Source organism: Manis pentadactyla, chromosome 4 (assembly GCF_030020395.1).
Source record: "Manis pentadactyla isolate mManPen7 chromosome 4, mManPen7.hap1, whole genome shotgun sequence".
NCBI lineage: Eukaryota > Metazoa > Chordata > Mammalia > Pholidota > Manidae > Manis > Manis pentadactyla.
In genome coordinates this window covers 154,530,525-154,549,178 of record NC_080022.1, presented here as the reverse complement: position 1 = coordinate 154,549,178, position 18,654 = coordinate 154,530,525, and the positions used below count along the sequence as shown (strand labels likewise).

The following is an 18,654-nucleotide window of genomic DNA, read 5'->3' as shown; positions in this document are numbered from 1 at the left end:
AGATGAAGTCTAATGGAAGCAGGCTGAATAGAGTTAAAGAGCAAGGAACTGAATAGCATTCCATTGTATGTATATATCACAATTTATTTATCTATCCATCATTATCTGTGTTGGACACTTGGGTTGCTTCTATCTTTTTGGCTGTTGTGAATAATGTTCTATAAACGTTTGTATAAATATGTATCCGTGCCTACAATTCTTTTTGGGTATATACTCATAAGTGGAACTGCTGGATCATTGGTAAATCTGGGAAATTCTGGCATATGCTACATTGTGGATGAACCTCGAGAACATTATGCTAAGTGACATGTTAGTCACAAAAGGAGAAATACTGATTCCATTAGTAAGATACTTAAATGGTGAGTTAAAATGGTAGATTGTATATTTTACTACAACAACTTAAAAATATTTAAAAGCAAGGGACTCCTTTATGTCTTGTAACCCTCACATTTCTGGTGGGGAGTAACTCTTGGAGGGAGGGTAAGCCTTTTGCAGAGCAGTTGCCCAAGAATCTGTACGAGAGGCAGGCTCAGAGCGGGTGTGGGGCAGCTGGGCCTGAGGACGCGGGGAATTCTAAAGTCCGATGGGATAGGGGCATGGGATTAACACGAAAACGAAGACATTCCAAACTTTGTCACAAGGTTCACTTTCCTTAGGGATCTCCCCAGTAGGATTAAGAACCCTCTTGTCACAGGAAATCCTTGAGCGTCCTTTCTTCTCACAACGCCCTCCCAGTCGCAGATTTAACGTTAGTTCTTCGCCTGCGCGTTCCTTTCTCTAAGAAAGCGCAAGCCTCAGACCCCAGGTCCCTAAGATCCCACTACTAAGCCAAGAACGGGACGGGCAACGGCCACACCAACCGACTATTGCTCTGGCCCCAACCGTAAGCGCCAAAACGGGTGGGCGGCGGGGCGACCCCGAGTGCCCCGGAAATCACCCCCCGGCCCCAGGAGGGCGGAGGCGCCCAGGCTTCCCGGCATCGGGTTGGCGGGGAGGTGCGGCTGATGCGTTATGCGCGGCTGCGGCCCCGCCTCTACGTCCCTGCGCGCGGTTAGCGTGGGGCGGAGCGGAGTGTGTGGCCCCTGGCGGCCATTACCCGGAACAATCCCCTGCCTCGGGTCAGGTGACCCCCGGCGGGGTGGTGGGAGGAGGGTGTGAGGAGAGAAGGGAAGGCGGGGTGGAGAGCGCAGAAGGGCGGAGTAGGAGGGAGGGGCGGGTCAGTCACGTGACTCGGAATGGAGGTGGTGGCTGCGGCCGGGAGGAGCCGCCGGGGCAGAAGCCGCACTTGTTAGTGTTGGGGGAGGAGGGGCGCGGGGGACGCCACCACTGTCACCCAGGGGCGCAGAGGAGAAGGCGGGACGGGGTTGGGGGCGAGATCAGGCTCCGACACCCGGCCGAGGGGATGAGGGAGCATGGGCGCCAAGGAGTCACGGATCGGATTCCTCAGCTACGAGGAGGCACTGAGGAGAGGTGAGGGGGGGAGGGGGCTGGGCGAGCTGCTGGGAGGCCGGCGACGGGCTGACCGAAGGGTGGGCGACTGGGTCGGGGAGGGGCGTGGGGGCGTCTGAAGCGGAAGGGAAAGGAGTGCCGGAGATGGGAAAGATTACGGGGGAGAACGGTCGGGTGGGAGCAGTGCTTGGGAATTGGGACCGTTTGGAAAGGGGCGAAGCTTTCCCAGAAAGAGAGGTGTCTGGCGCTGGCAGGGAAATGCCTGTGCTCTCCTGTGGCGTTGTTTCCCTGATGCGTCCAGGGAAGTCCTCTTGGGTGGCACCAGCCCTTCCAGCCCCCCTCATCCTTTACTGCCATTTTCTCATCACTCCATGAAAACCTCCAACAGCATCCTAACCTCGTACCTGACAGCCTTGGTTGGAAGGCGGAGGGGAGGCGGCTGCAAAGCTTTTTTCTCTCTGCTGGTAGAAGCTAGAAGCCTCTTCCAGTCTTGGAGTCTCTGCCTTTCCAATGGCCTTTGCCAGTCTCTTGGGGGCTATCACCATCTACTCTTTCCGCCCCCTCACCCTTTGAGCCGCAGGCTGGTTAGAACGACCTGAAATTTAGTTGTGTGGGGTGAAATGAGACTGGACAGCTGGTGTTGCCCCAAGACCTTGTCTTTGGTTTCATCTCCTCAGACGTTAGCCAGAGCCTTCCTTTTATTGCACTTGATCCCCAGTTCTCACCCCTCCCTCTTCATAAAATGGCATTCGGAAATCCAGCATTCTGATATTGTGTAGCTCCCTTTTGAGACCGGCCTTGCTACCAGTCCTAGCCTGCTGCTTATTGGCTCAGATGCACAGTATGTTGTTCACAGCCCCAACCCCCTACCAGTTACTCTGATACCACTGCCCAAGATCGCTAAAGCACGCGCTACCTGGAAGTGTCTATTGCACAGTTTATGGCCGGAATGTGACTTTATTTTTCATATCTGGGATTTGAGTGTGTGTGTGTATGTATTTATGTATGTGTGTGTGCTTGTATTTCTTTTCTTTGTAAGAAGTGAAAAAACATAAAGTTAGGTGCAGGCACCAAGTCTAAGTCAAGAAACCATCCATGCTCCAGGTGATGGTTCTGGTAGGTAAGGATAGAAAATAAAAATTAGTCACAAAGACAGGCATTCAAAATGAGAATTTAGTAGTGAACTCTTGGTCATATGTAGAAAGGAAGGGATAAGTTCAGTGAGCTTTCACCTGAAAATAGGTACAGAATTAGATGTATTTATTGTAGACTGACTAGAATAACAAAATATGCTTTCTGTGTCTTTTTTCCTGTGGAACAGTATAATGATTATTCTTATGGACAATCTCGCTTGAACTTTTTTCCTTGTCTGTCTCAGTATGAGAAATACTCCAAATTCTTGATGTGTTTCCAGCTCTAGTAGGCTATTCATTTCCGGGATGCTGTTAAGCCTGACAGGTCTGGCCTCAATTAGGCAATGGCTTACATGGCATGAAAGAGGACATCAGTCAAATTGATTTACAGCTTCAGAGTTCAGAAGTGTTTAGTTTCTTAAGTTTGAGGATGATGTACCTGGCATTAAGGAATTCTGAAATTAAACTTTTATTCCACTCTAGCCTTCCTAATATCAAACTAAGATTTTAGTACCTTTTAAATATAAATAAATAGTTGGTGCAATTTAAACTGCTTTTGACTGAAGGTCTTTGTTCAGTTTGTAATGAAGTGTCTGCCTGTTGAATTTTAAAATGTTTGAAGAGGTAGCAAAATATGTGGTAAACCTTATTTAATTATTATTTGAGTGAATTTATGTTTTATCAGTTTTGCTGCAGAGGAAAATTAAAGCAAAAGAGAAGCAAGTTGATAGCATTTCTAAATGTAAGCCAGGAGCTTTGTTTTAGTGGGTAATTCTTTTGAACATGGTACTATTTACTCTATTAAATGTCAGACAACTGTAGGATTTATTTTAGTAAGGTTATAGAAAGAATTTATTAAACTTTTCATAGATAATGGTTTGAGAACTGTTTGGGGGCACATGAGAAGTCTAAATAGGTGCTAAAATCTCCATCAGTCTGTCTTATTTGCTTGTTTAGATTGTGTATCTATGTTGGGGGTATTGGACAAGCACACATAATGTGTGTTATATGAATCATTTTATAAATAAAAGCCACCTTATAAACTACTGAAATACCCACCCACTGGCTTTACTTAAAATTATTGAGCACTGAATAATGCCTAGCCATAATTAGGTAGTAGTAAAAAATAGTCAATTATATATTGCCACATACAAACATGGAATTGCAGGCAGTTTATCTTGCAGATTGGGGCCTTGGAAATGAAGTGTTGTATTAATGACAGATAACACACACTGAGCCTGAGTAAAAGGGCAGTCTCCTGACTTTTCATTTACATCTCAGAAGCTGTAGAAATTAGGAGGATTGATTTTGCATACTGTTTTAGCTAGTTTGCATGTCCGTTATATAAACATTAATTTTACTGAAAGTATACCTTAAATTTTGTTTTTGAGGGATAAGTATTAGTGGTAACTTACATTTTTTGCTTGCATTTATCTTTGCTAAATATCTTGAGTAGACCACAAATAAGCTTTCTCTTGAAGGCTTGATTCTGGCTTAGAATGTATTTATTTATTTACTATTTTTTTGGAGTGTATGTATTTTTAAACTTCATGGGTACTGAGAATTTTAGCAGCTGTGTTCTTCAGCTCTTCACTTCTTTATTGCACCTAAGTTTGTGGCTTGTGTATTCCTAAAAATGTATTCTAAATGCTTGGAACATAGCATTAAAAAAACATTGAATGAAAGGTGAGTTGCAGTTTAGAGCATGTAAGAACTTAAAAATCTTCAGTACTTTTAATTATTTTTTCCTGCTCTCCTCTCCTTTTCATAATTCTGGAAACTGAGAATTATAGTTTTTTTTACTTTTTGTTTTTTGTTTTGCAAGAATTGGCTGAATTAAAATTGTCCTTAGCTTTTAAATCATGGTAATAAAATATAATGGGTACATTTCTTCTAATCCCTTTCTTTAAGTAGAATATGGCACTTATATTGGACTAAGTAGCTGGGTGATGAGCTGTAGTATGTCAAAAAGTTATGTTGTGGATTCACATTTTCTAGTGTCTCATTTATTCAGCACATTTTTACTAAGCACCAGCTATGACTTAGGCACTGACGAAACTTAGTTAAAGATAACTAAGACCTTCCCTCTAGAAGCATAGCCTCAGTCAGTGATCTCCACTGAAATGTACCACCTCAGGGTATATGCAGGACTGACTAAACATGGAGGAGGGAATAAAATATTAGAACTTCTATCCGAAGTTCTATTTTGTATATGCTTAATAATGGACATAATATTTTCAATAAATAGTACATTTGTATATCATTCATAAATAATTAACATATAGTATGTCAGGTGCTACAATGTTAAAGAAGTGAGTGCTATAGGAATGCAGTGTGTGTGGGTGTATTTGATGGCCTGGAAAGATCCCGAAAATTGTACTCATTTCATAGTATGTGCTTAATAATTATGGGTTAAAAAATTTAATTTTCTAGTCATTTAAAGATGGTTGTGTTAATTAGTGGAAAATTAACCATGTAATAGTTGAAGAGCCCAGTACTTTTCATTGTACTTATCTACCAACACTGATATGCTTTTAGAACATTGACTCTCCAATCAAAATTTTAATTCACCAAGTTTGATAGTATTAATATTAAAATTTCATTAGTAATGTACTACCTGTGATAATATCATATTAACTGGTTTGTCATTGTATAAATGAAAATTGAGTTTCATGGGTAGTGGTTTCTGGGATGCACTATTCTCTCTTATTAAAGCACTTGTTTGCCTTCATCTAAATTTGTTAAATTTACTGCTGAACTCTCCAGCATTAATTAGTGTGGAATTGCAGGTTTTGTTCAGCTTTTTGCAAGTATACCACCTATACCCGTTGTTATTAGATGTAAAGGAAAAAAAAGTGGCAGTTTTAAATCAGTCTGCTTATATGTAGTCACTTAAGTAGTTACAAAGGTGCTATTTTTCGTTATCTCCAGTTTGACAATCAATATGGAGTGTCAGTGACAAGGGAGAGACAAATATGCTAATGAGTCATGGATTTTTGGGGTGGGGGGAATGAAGTGACATCAGTTCATGGTTAATGGCCTCCCATTTACTAAACTGGAGAGCTGTTGTTTTTTCTTGTTCATTGTTTGTCTTTGTGCATGGTTAGTGAGACTTCACAGTGACAGCATTCAGGGTTGCTTTCTAGAAATACATGTAAGTAACCTAGAGTTCAGAATATGGCAACCAACCAATAGCCAGGTGTTTTCTCAGGAGAAAGAGAAGTTTTTAGCACTTGTTTATATGCTAGGTCATAGGAAATGTTAGGGAAGTGATTTACAGGCATATCTTGGAGGTACTGCACCTTTTGTTCCAGACCACTGCAATAAAGCAAATATCGAAATAAAATGTGTTTATAGAGCACAGGCAGAGTAGGTATACAATAATTCTTAAATTAGGATTTTTGAAATGGTCAATGAGCGTTGGCTCCAACTTAAAGTTACCAGCTGCATTAGCCCGTAACAAGAGAGTCATCCTGTCCTTTGAAACTTTGAACTCAGACATTGACTTCTGTCTAGAAATGAAAGTCCTGAATGACATCTTCTTCCAATAGAAAGTCATTTCATCTACATTGAAAATCTGTTGTTTAGCATAGCTACTTTCATAAATTATCTTAGCTAGATCTTCTGGATAACTTACTGCAGTTTAAACACCAGCACTTCTGCCTGCCTTGCACTTTTTGCACTTTTTTTTTTTGGTATTATTAATGTACAGTTACATGAACAACATTATGGTTACTAGACTCCCCCTATTATCAAGTCCCCACCACATACCCCATTACGGTCACTGTCCATCAGCATAATAAGATGCTACAGAATCTGCCTTGCACTTTTATGTTACAGAGACAGCATCCTTCCTTAAACTTAATGAATCAGTGTCTGCTAGCTTCAGGAGTTTCTTCAGCAGCTTCCTCACCTCAACCAGCCTTCATAGAATTAAAGAGAGTTAGGATCTTGCTCTGGTTTAGGCTTTTGGCTTAAGGGAATGTTTTCGCTGGTTTGATCTATCCAGACCATTAAAACTTTCTCCATATGAGCAATAAGGCTGTTTCACTTTCTTATCATTCATGTGTTCACTGGAGTAGTGCTTTAATTTCCTCCAAGAACTGTTCCTTTCTATTCACAACTTGTTTAAACTGTTTGGTGCAGGAGACCTAGCTTTTGGCTGTTTCAGCTTTGGACATGCCTTCCTCACTAAGTTTAATAATCTGGCTCTTGATTTAAAATGAGAAATGTGTGACTCTTCTTTTCATATGAACACTTACAGGACATGTATGGTTATCAATTGGCCTTAATTTCAGTATTGTTCTCTTTCAGAAACGAGGGAGGCCCACGAAAGAGTGAGAAGGGGAATGGCTAGTAGGTGGAGCTGTTAGAACAAACATATTTGTTGATTAAGTTCACTATTGTGTGGGCATGGTTCCCCAAAACAATTAGAATAAATATATCAAAGATCACTGGTCACAGAGCACCATAACAAATATAATTATAATGGAAAGTTCGAACTTTTGTGAGAATTACCAAAATGTGACACAGACATGAATGAGCAAGTGATGTTGGAGAACTGATGCCAGTAGACTTGCTTGATGCAGGGTTGGGACAACCTTCAATCTGTTAAACATGCAGTACCTCTGAAGCGTAATGAAATGAGGTATGCCTGTATTATTCTTGCAATGGCTGTAGAAATTCTGTGTTTGGAGCGCTAGAGATTAATGCTGAGAGTTTGGATTAGAAGCTTTAATGTTAAACAGTTGCAGAGGTAGGGGGATTTTATTTATGAATTAAAAGTTGGTGGTTTGATAATGGTAATGGAGAAGACTATGATGGGACTGACAGTTCTTTTCATATTGTATTCATAAAGCATGGCTTCTCTTTTTGGGTCTTGTTTGTACTTCTGCTTTTACGTTTTGGCCTTTGTGATATTTGTGTTTAAATCAAGCCACTCCACGTCTCTTTCTGCATGCTAATAAATTCACTTGTTCCTCTCATATGTAAATAAAGAGCTCTTGGAGGTTAGAGGTGGACAGTTAATTACAAAAAAGCCTGATAAAACTAGCTTTTTAATACTTCCTATTTTAGTCAGAGACCTATATATTAGATCTAGCTTCAAAGATGAAGGTCTTCCCTTACTATACCCCACTCTATTAGGGATATAATATTCATTAATATAAAGCCCTCTTTATTTTAGGGGAGTCCCAAGTTCATCACTTTCTTGTGAACAAGGTTCAGGAAAATTGATATTTTGAAACCTTGATATAATATGGTTCTTGTAGTCCTTGATACTGGTCTGCATTAAAAGCAAAACTGTGCTGAAATGAGGATTTACAGAGGAAGTTCTCCAGCTTCTCTTTCATTTCTATAAAGAAGTTAGATTTTTCTCAGCATCTTACCCCTTTCGAAAAAAATCTTTTAAGCTTTGCTATGGTTTCTTGCCTTTTCCTAATGACTTGTGAGTCTAGAGATTCCATTATGAAAGGACCCATCTATTAATGTAGGGTTCCCCTAGTCTTTCTCATGATAGTAAATGGCACCACTATTCAACACAGTTAATAAATCCAAGAATCTATAGACATTCTCAGTTATTCCTTTGATTTCACTGTCTGACTTACCCTCTTTTTCCCAGTTTGAGTCTTTCAACGAGCCGTTACTTTGGTATCCAGTCCAGTCTGTTAACTTCTGCTCATCTTCACTGCCTCTACTCCAGTCCCTGTTGCTGTCTTCTCTTGCTAAGATACCTGTTGTGATCTTAAAATTCAAATAATCCTGTTATTCCTTTCCTCTCAGCCTGTTTTCCTTTCAGCCTCGAAAAGCTATTTTCAAATTTTCATGTCTGGCTCATTCTTCATAACTGAAGTCCCAGCTCTGATGGCCTCAGTGAGGACTTCTCTTATCACCTAATTTGAGGTGATCTTCTGTCACTATTGTACCACTCTGTATAGTTCATTACTGCCTCCATCATAATAATGTAATTATCATGTTTATTCTCAGGCATGATGTTGAATCCCCAGTGCTAGTATAGGTGCCACGTTTGGTGTACTGTAAGTGTTCAGTAAATATTGGATGGCTGAGAAATGTTTAAATGTATAAATGATGGAGAGATTTGGAGAACTTCCATAATGTAAGTAAGGTTGCAAGGTAAAGAATAGAGTGCTGACAGGGATTGAGTATACTAAGCAATGTGTCCATCTCAAAATTTTTTTCTTTTATCAACTCTGAAAAATTTTTTGTGCTAAATGTTTGGAATATAGTTAAAAATGTAAGAGTCTGAACTTTAATATATGATTTTGTCTGTTTGGTTCAAATATTTAAGTTGATACCTAATAATGTAAATTCCTGAATGGCAGCAAGTAATTGTATTATGAATTGTATTATGAACACTTGAGAATATCTTTTGGTTAAATATAATACTTAATAATTTTGTGCATGAAATGACTTGATATAATAATCTTCATGTACTTTTTATCCGTAATGACAAATACCATCTTACTGCCAAATGTGAGTTTAGAGTTGGAAACTTTTTGCTTAAAGTGTTGCACAGTGTTACTTTGGAAGATGAGAATAAAATTCACCTCCACATACATTATCTTATTGGTTCTAGATAATCCAGGGATTTTAAACTATAAATTTATGAGTAGTCTTTTTTTTGGGGGGGGGGGGGCTAAGATTCTGTTTCTCTTACATTCCATTGTTAATGCTTTTCCCCCCTTCTTAATCTTTTAGTTTTGATTTTTATCATAGTATGATATGTGCACATAATTTAGAATCAAATGATTCTACAGGGCATGGTATGAAAACAATAGTACTATTACCCTCCCTCCCTTGCCATTTTCCTCTACCCATTGGCCAATACTTTTAACACTATAAATTTATTAATTTGGTCTTTATCTTTATATTTTGAAATAACATACTCATATTGCTACTCCTTCCCACTCCCACCCCCAAGTTAGCTCTTTATTACACTGCTACCAATCCCTCAAACATGCACATGTTTTCCTCTTTTCCTCTGATTTCCTCATCTTGGTAAATATGTCTTATTTTGGTCAGGTCATTGTTTAGAGTTTATGTAATTGGACCTTTATTAATACTGTTCATAGCCATTTAATATACTAGGATTACTTTTCCTTTCCTTACACATTTGATTTCCTCCAGTAATTGCCTTGTGTTTTATTTGCTTAGGTTTCTGTTTACTGTAATTAAACCCCCAAAGTTCCACCCAATTGTTAACTCTGATCCATACATGTTCATATGTATCAGATGTTCATGCAGTTCATCATATTGGAAAAAACTTTTCCTTGAGCCTTTTGGCCTTCTCCAGTCTTACCTGTTGCCCCTTGTGCTGAAAGCATAGCTGCCATTCCTTGGATTCTCCTTGACATTATTCAGGAGATTTCCTTCACTGTTATATGTTAGATCCCCTGTATTTTTACCAAGTTATTATTCTGAAGTTCCTAATTATCATTATACTTATTTTGGTCATGTGTGTCTTAATTTAAGCCACAGGGCAGATTTAATGTAGTGATCATTTAGAGATCAGAGTAAGAGGAAGGCTTTGCTCTAGAATGCAATTTTCATGATCAGGTACACTAGACTAAAAGATTTCATAAGGATGGGAACATATTTGTGTTGTTCACTGCTGTATCCCTAGCAGCATTTGTACAGTGCCTGCCATATATTTAGCTAGTCAATACATATTTGTTGAGTGAGTGAATTGCATATCACAGCTGTCTTTTCTAAAAACTGGATTGAACTTTTAGAGGAAACTTGGTTCAGGATAAGTGTGTGTGCTCAGTGTGTGTGTGTCCTGAGGCTTAAAACTCACATTTTTCTATCTGTATCTGTATAAGTGCATTCTTTGCTTTTAAAAAATGTTTAGTTGTATTAAACATGTTACATCATTTTTGGCTCTGTTCTAAAGTTGATTTTGGAGTGTTGGTGAACAGCTGTGGTAGGAAGCTGTGGTGGGTTTAGTACAGTTGTTTAATTAATAAATTTGTTTTAGAGATTCTTTATACGAGCTCCATAAATGAACTCTTTCACTGTATGGTTTTATAGGTCAGAAGTTATTCTTTGTCAGATATGCTGACTTGAGAATACCTGTTCACAGCTGATTATGGAAGGACAAAGAATTGCTTATTCTTTATGATTTAAAGGTATAATAAGCAATTACCTAATGTTGGAAGCATTTTATATTGTCATATCACTGGTACCACAGATTCAAATTGAAGTTGACAGAAGACTGCCAAGCAAGTATACTTAAATAATAAAAGAAATAGGACATCACCTGAATGAGCACTTGGCAGTAAATAACATCTTATAGAAAATGTTCCATTTTTAGTAGAGCATATTTTTTGTATTATTTCAGTAGAGTCCAAAACTTAATGTTATTTCTTTTTCCACAGATCTGCTTATATATTGCATGTCTTAATGATTTACCCACTGGCCCAAGCCAGAAAGCTGGTCATCAGTTGAGACCCTTTCTTTCTTCTGTTCACATTAGTCTATTGTAGTGTTCCTTTGGTGCTGCCTTCTTAATACGTTTCTTCTCTATCTTTAAAGTCATTGCCATAGGAAGGGCTTTCATCTGTTCCCTGGACTACTAGTCTCCTACCCCTTCAATCCATTCTTTATTTTTCTACTAGAATAATCTTTCTGAAATACACATCTGTTCATTTTACTCAAGTGCCCTTCAGTGGAAGGTACCTATACCTTATGGTTTGAAGTCAGTCTTTTTAGTGTGGGCTAGTTTCTGGGATTTGGTCCCTGCCTGAACATTTAGTGCTTTTGAAAATGTGGCTTCCTAAATCTGGAATGCCCCCCTTTATTACTTATGTGGAGTAAAGTGCGTAAATCCTATTGTAAACCTTAATGAACTTTTAGGTATGTACCCAGGTAACCACCATGCAAAACCAACATAAAGAACATTTCCAGTACTTCAGTAGGCTACCTTCTGCCCTCTCCCAGTCGATACCGCCCCTCAGAGGTAACCACTGTTCTGACTCCTATCACTATAGATAAGTTTTGCCTGTTTCTGAGTCTCATAGAATCTTAACTTTATTTACTTTTCTGTGTATGTTCATGGTGAGCTCATTTTTAAAAATGAGATGTGAATTCATTTTTAAGACCAATTTATAAGCCTTTTCTCTATGAAGTAAATTCCTAAAAATACTACTAGTGCCTTGAAATTAGGGCCAGTGTGTTATTTTTTTTTTCCAGAAGTGGGTGGTAAGAGGTATGTGCTCATTGACATGCACCTTTCTCCCTGAACTATCTGCCTTATCAGATCCTCATTCATCAAACATCAGTCATCAAGTCCTGTCAGAGCCTTGCTTGGTATTGCTCTCTCCTTTGCTGCTCTAACGCACTTGTAGTTATCCCACTGCATTCCCACTACTAGTTTAATTGACTGTTTTCCTTTACTTTATATGATTTCTGAAGTCCTTGAGAATAAGATTTCTGGAGCCTAAAAGGTACCTGGCAGGGCTTATTAAAACATTGACTAAAAGAGTGGGACAACTTAGTGCCCTTTGAATTAAAGGAGAAAGCTGGTAAATTGTGTTTTTACAGAATAAATTATGGTTGTTTCATGACATTTATGTAAATGTCAAAATGTTCCAGGGATATAATAAACATTTAAAATTTGGGTTAAAAAGAATGTCTCCTACTCTCAAATTACCTGAATCCACAAAGCACTCAGAAAATGTGGAGGAAAAAGGAAATACAAATTATATGCAAGGACTAGTAAATTTCTAATTTCTGTTATAATTAGCACCTTTGATTAAGTTTGAGTATCTACTTTTTGGAGGTGAGCCTTGGTTTGATTGATCAGAGACACATTATGAAGGGTTTGTTTTCATTTGATTCTACCCAAATTTCTAGATTTTAAGACCTTGCTAAATCTTAGCTTCTTTGGAACATTCCTGGATAATCCAGCACTTACCTTCTGTAAATTCTTTTGGCTCTTAATGTATATCCTTGGTATTTGAATATTTTTATATACATATAGTATTGTTTATGTGTATTAACTTAATCTCCCCACTAGATTGCAAGTTTCTTGAGGAAGAATCTTTTTTAAAACCACTTTGCTCTGTTTAACAGGTTAGGTGTTCAGCATATGTTTGATGATGGAAAGAAACTGGATGGTTACAGGCGTTCTTGTCTATATGTGATTGTGATGTGATGTTTTTAAAAATAAATTATCTTATTTCATTTTCTTTTAATATATACCTTTTAACTTTCACTTCCATGTCTTCTTCTGAATGTTTAAATAACATGTGGCTCAAACTCCCAGTTTGCAAGTTTATAGGAATGTGACAGAGTTACAGTTGTAGGTCCAAGAGAACTGCACTGCATTAGCAGTTCTACATGTGTTAGAAGAATTCATTCAAAGATAGACAATTGTATGATGCATTAGAATTTAGAAGAGTTTGCTCATCTTATATACTTCTGACCGTCTGAGGTTTGAAAATGCACCCAAGACATCTACTTCTCACCAGTGCTTCTTGTGATCCTGTCAGGGATAAGCTAAGCTGAAAGAGTGGACTTTTCTGCCTATCTTAGTATCTTGAGTCCTTATACCTGGAATAATAGATGTTTATGCATTTCTCTGTGCAAGTAAAAACACTAGAAGTGGATTTTTCAGCTTTTCAGAGTTTTCACATTTATGAAGTCCTTCACAGTTATCTTCTAATAGTTAAAGAAGTCTATTTTCCTTAACTTACACCAGAGCTAATTTGACATTTTCATTTCTGTAAAACCCTTTCTAAAAGCTACACATATATTAATATATATCCTAATCCCAATATATATTCTAATCTTAATACATATCCTAATGTTAATGCAGAAATATATTTTTTCTCACATATATAAGAAAAAACGAAATTACACTGAGTTATGATTTCTGATTGTAATAGGAATATGGCCTTATGATCAGGATTGTATTTTCAACTATATGTCTTAGGATTATTGTAAGGGACTTCTGAAATATTTCATGTGAATTTTTGTCTGACCGGCACTCAAGTGTGTATAGAGATGTTTTTATTTTTGTTTTCCCCTGAATTTAGCAATTTTTTATTATGTAAGCTATACATAATACGAAATTTACTGTTTGAACCATGTTCATAAGGTACAGCCATCACCAATACCATTTTCAGAACTTGTTCGTCACCCTAAACAGAAACTCTGTATTCATTAGATAAGTTCCTATTCCCTCTTCCCCCAAGTTCCTGGTAACCTCTATTCTACTGAATTTGCCTGTTTGTGGTACCTCGTATAAGTGGAATCGTAAAATGTTTATCCTTTCAGTCTTACTTCATTTAGCATATTTTCAAAATTTAACCATGTTGTAACATGGAGCAGAATTTCAGTCCTTTTTGTGGCTGAATAATATGTATATTCCACATTTTGTTTATCCATTCATCTGTTGATAGGCATTTGAATTGTTTTCACCTTTTTGCTATGTGAATAATGGTCCTATGAACATTGGATTGATACAGAGATCTGTTTGAGTGCTTGTTTTCAGTTCTTTGGAATATATATAACTAGGCATGGAATTGCTGGGTCGTAGAGTAACTTGATGTTTAACAGTTTGAGGAATAGTCAAACTGTTCTCTAAAGTGGCTGCACTATTTTACCCACCAATTATGAGGGTTATGATTTTTCCACATCCTGTCTACACTTGTTATTTGTCTTTCTTAGCCTCCTAATCAATGTGAAGTAGCAACTCATTGTAGTTTTGATTTGTTTTTCCTTAATGGCTAGTGATGTGGAGCATTGTTTCCTGTGCTTGGTCCTTTGTATATATTTTTTGTTTATTTTTGGAATTGAGTTGTTTGCTTTTTTGCTGTTCAGTTGTAGGAGTTCTTTATATATTCTGGATATTAATCCCTTATCTGATACATGATTTGCAAATATTTTCTCCCTTTCTTGGGGGTGTTTTTCGCACTCTTAATAATGGCTTTTGATGCTCAGAAATTTTTAATTTTAATTATGTCAGGTATTTAGTTCTTTTATTTTTTATTTTTTATTTTGGTATCATTAATCTACAATTACATGAGGAACATTATGTTTACTAGACTCCCCCCTTCACCAAGTCCCCCCCACATACCCCATTAGTCACTGTCCATCAGCATAGTAAGATGCTGTAAAATCACTACTTGTCTTCTCTGTGTTGCACAGCCCTCCCCATGCGCCCCACCCCCCGTACACACATTATACATGCTAATCGTAAGGCCCCCTTTCTTCTTCCCCCACCTTCTCCCTCCCTTCCCACCCATCCTCCCCAGTCCCTTTCCCTTTGGTAACTGTTAGTCCTTTCTTGGGTTCTGTGATTCTGCTGCTGTTTTGTTCCTTCAGTTTTTCCTTTGTTCTTATATTCCACATATGAGTGAAATCATTTGATAATTGTGTTTCTCTGCCTGGCTTATTTCACTGAGCATAATACCCTCTAACTGGCATCCAAAAGACAAACAACAACAAATGTGGAGAAAGGGGAACCCTCCTACACTGTTTGTGGGAAAATAAATTAGTTCAACCACTGTGGAAGGCAGTATGGAGGTTCCTCCAAAAACTAAAAATAGAAGTACCATTTGACCCAGGAATTCCACTCCTAGGAATTAACCTAAAGAAAACAAGTTCTCAAATTCAAAAAGACATATGTACCTCTATGTTTATCACAGCACTACTTACAATAGTGAAGATATGGAAGCAACAACTTAAGTGTCCATCAGTAGATGAATGGATAAAGAAGAGGTACATATACCGAATGGAATACTCTTCAGCCATAAGAAGAAAATCAATCCTACCATTTGTAGCAACGTGGATGGAGCTAGAGGGTATTATGCTCAGTGAAATAAGCTAGGCAGAGAAAGACAAATACCAAATGATTTCCGTCATTTGTGGAGTATGAGAAATAAAGCAAAACTGAAGGAACAAAACAGCAGATTTAGAGACTCCAAGAAGGGACTAGCCATTACCAAATCGGATGGGTGGAGGAGGGAGGGAGAAGGAGATTGAGGGGTATTATGATTAGTAAACATGGTGTAGAGGTGGTCACAGGGAAGACAGTGTAGCACAGAGAAGACAAGTAGTGACTTGTTGGCATCTTTAGACTACACTGCTGGAGAGTGACTTCAGTGGGGCATGGGGGGCACTTGATAATATGGGTGAGTGTAGTAACCACAATGGAAACCTTCAGAACAGTGTATATATCAATGATACCTAAATTAAAAAAATTATAAAAGTAGTATAACAATATTACAGAAAAATTGTAAGAGGGAGAAAATTCCACTAATGATCCTGTCACTTAACAGGTAATTATTTGCTTTTACTCTTCTTTTGAATAAATGTTTCATATTCTCTTAACCATAGCATACACACAATTTTGTATCTCGTTTTTCTGAGTTGTCTATTTTTATCAGTTTCATATATGCATATAGTTTAAAGTGTTAGTTTGTGTATGATTTGTTGAATAAGCAGCAGTTGCCTATTCATCCTTGGCATTTCCCCTTCCCAGAAAGACCACTTTATATACTTTTCGTTGATCTTTGGTATTTGTTACTGATTTTTTAGTTTTGAGCATTATGTGTTGACTTCCCACTTCTGAGCATGAGAATTTAGCTTTCTTCCCCCTACTTCTCCCTTAGCCACTTCCCCTTCCCCTGTCCCTATTACTTCATTCTTCTTCTATAGTTACAGTAATTTTGATCAGATATTTAGTGTTTACATTATAACCATGTACTTACTATTCATAGCTGAAGTTATATAGTAAGCTGTGATTAGTTTGCAGCACAATTTTTTGTTTTCTCTAAAACTAATTGTTGTGGTTTTGTTTGTTTAGTATTCTAAGTATTTATCACTAATTCAACCCTACACTCTGTCATTTGCCCAAGTCTCCTCAAGATTATAGATGTCAGTTTCTTCTAATGCTTTCTTGTAGCCTTCAGACTGGCTTCAAATTGAACTGGCTGTTCTTTGGGCTGTGCAGTTAACCTGGGAACTCTCTTCAACCTTTATACTGGGGATTCTCCTGTACTAGATTGTTTGTTACCTCTATCTCCTATCTTCCACTTTCTAGATTTTCTCTTGTTTTAGTGAATGGAATTTTTGAGAAAGTTAATGTGAGGTGAATTGTTTGAGATTCATAAGTCTGAAAATAACCTTACATCTGCCCTTATGCTTGACTGAAAGTTTGTCTGAGTTAGAATTTTAAGTTAGAAATCGTTTTTCTTCAGATTTTGAAAAAATATTGCTGCATTTTTAGGCTGGCTTCCCAGGTTTCTCTTGAGATATCCAGTGCCATTCTAATTCTTGGACCAGTGTATTTGTTTCTATTTCTGGAAGCTTGTAGGATCTTTATTCAAACTGTTGTGTAATTTCACAGTGATGTCGTTTAGTTTGGCTCTGTTTTCACCAAAGAAGTGAAGAAGGCTTGTAAAAATGGGCTCCTTGAATTTGAAGGCTGATGGGAAATTAAAAAAAATTATATCATAAATTATTTCCTCCCTCAGATTTTCTTTCTTCTGAAAGTCTTCTGTTTGGGTGTTGGACCTCCTGTACTGATCAGATTTTCTTAACCTTTTTTACATCTTCATATTTTTACTGCTTTTGGGGAGACTTTTTAACCTCACATTCCAGTCTTTCAATTGATCTTTGTCTTTTTGCTTTATGTTTTTTAATTTTTAAGAGCTCTTAATTTTTTTCTTTATTGAAAATATGTGATAAATTTACATGTGGTAAAATGCACAAATCTTAAGTGTACTCTTCAGTGAATTTAAAAATGCATATACCCATGTATCATACACCCCTATCAAGATAGATCTTAAATGTTTAATGAATTTTGACAAATGTTTTAAACTTACATTATTACCAAATTCAAGTATAGAATATTTCTATCACCCCAGAAAGATCCTTCATTCCTCTTACCAGTCAACCATCCCCACCCACCAGAGTCAACTGCTGATCTGATTTCTGTCACCATATATTAGTTTTGTTTGTTCTTGTACTTAATATAAATGTAATCACATAGTATATATCCTTTTGTGTCGGACTTTCTTTGCTCAGCATGGCTTCTGAGAGATGTGATAATCATCTGTGTTGTTGCTGAGTATTTAACTATATGAATATAACATGATTATTGTAATCTATTCAGTTGGACATTTGAATTTCCTGGTTTTGGCTATTATGAATAAAACTGCTTTAAACATTTTTGTAAAAGTCTTCACGCATTTTATGTACCTAGGAGGTAGTGAAATTATTATATCATAGGGTAGATACATGTTTTACTTTATTAGAAACCACCAAATAGTTCTCAAATGTGGTTATATAATTTTTTTACTTCAACCAGTTTCAGTTGCTCTAGTTCCTCACCAACACTTGATGTTGCCTTTTTAATTTTAGATGTTCAGATTGGTGGGGAGTAGTATAGTATATCAGTGTGGTTTTAGTGTGTATTTCCTTGATGATTAATGATGTTGAACACCCTTACTTGTGCACTGGCTATTTGAATGCCTCTTAAGAGCCTTTTTTTGTTACATGAATTTTGCTTACTAGCATCTTGTTCTTTCTTCATCTTGTTGTGTCTTTTCTCTTTGAGGATATTAATAATACATTTTTTAAAGTTTTTTCCCTCTCTCTATATACCATTTCCTCACCTTTTTTCCTGTCTGTATTTTCCTTCTTTCATACAGAGGCTTTTTGCAGATGCCTAATCAACTTGTTTCTCTGCTCTTAATGCTGATTAGAAATTGTTTTGGGGCTTGTTTCTGAGCGTTTTCATTGAGGAACCCCCTCTTTCCAACTCCCAAGTCAGTATATTTAAGTATTTACTCAGAGAAATCTCAAGTCTTCTGTCGGGAGGGTAAAAAATGTGTCTACATTCTCATTCATGTGTTTACTCAGTACCTCTGACATTAGAATGGGTTATTTAACCTCATTTTTGTCTGGTTTCCAGAGAGATTTTCTGGTGTCCAGAGAAGTATTTCATATCTCCCAGGTAATAAACTTGTAGTCTTTTGTCATTGTTAAGGAGTCTTGATAGTCAGGCTGTGTGGAATGGGGTTTGGGAATCACTGCAATATCA

At 37.5% G+C, this 18,654-nt stretch overlaps 1 protein-coding gene across 1 annotated transcript in view; it reads left to right on the top strand.

Moving 5' to 3' along the window:
* The first annotated feature begins 1,277 nt into the window (after positions 1–1,277).
* Positions 1,278–18,654, top strand: part of USP32 (ubiquitin specific peptidase 32) — a 225,214-nt gene continuing 207,837 nt past the window's right edge. The window contains exon 1 of the mRNA XM_036911110.2: positions 1,278–1,470. Coding sequence (XP_036767005.2) covers positions 1,413–1,470 — 58 coding nt within the window. The 5' untranslated portion in view covers positions 1,278–1,412. The remainder of the gene's footprint in view (positions 1,471–18,654) is intronic.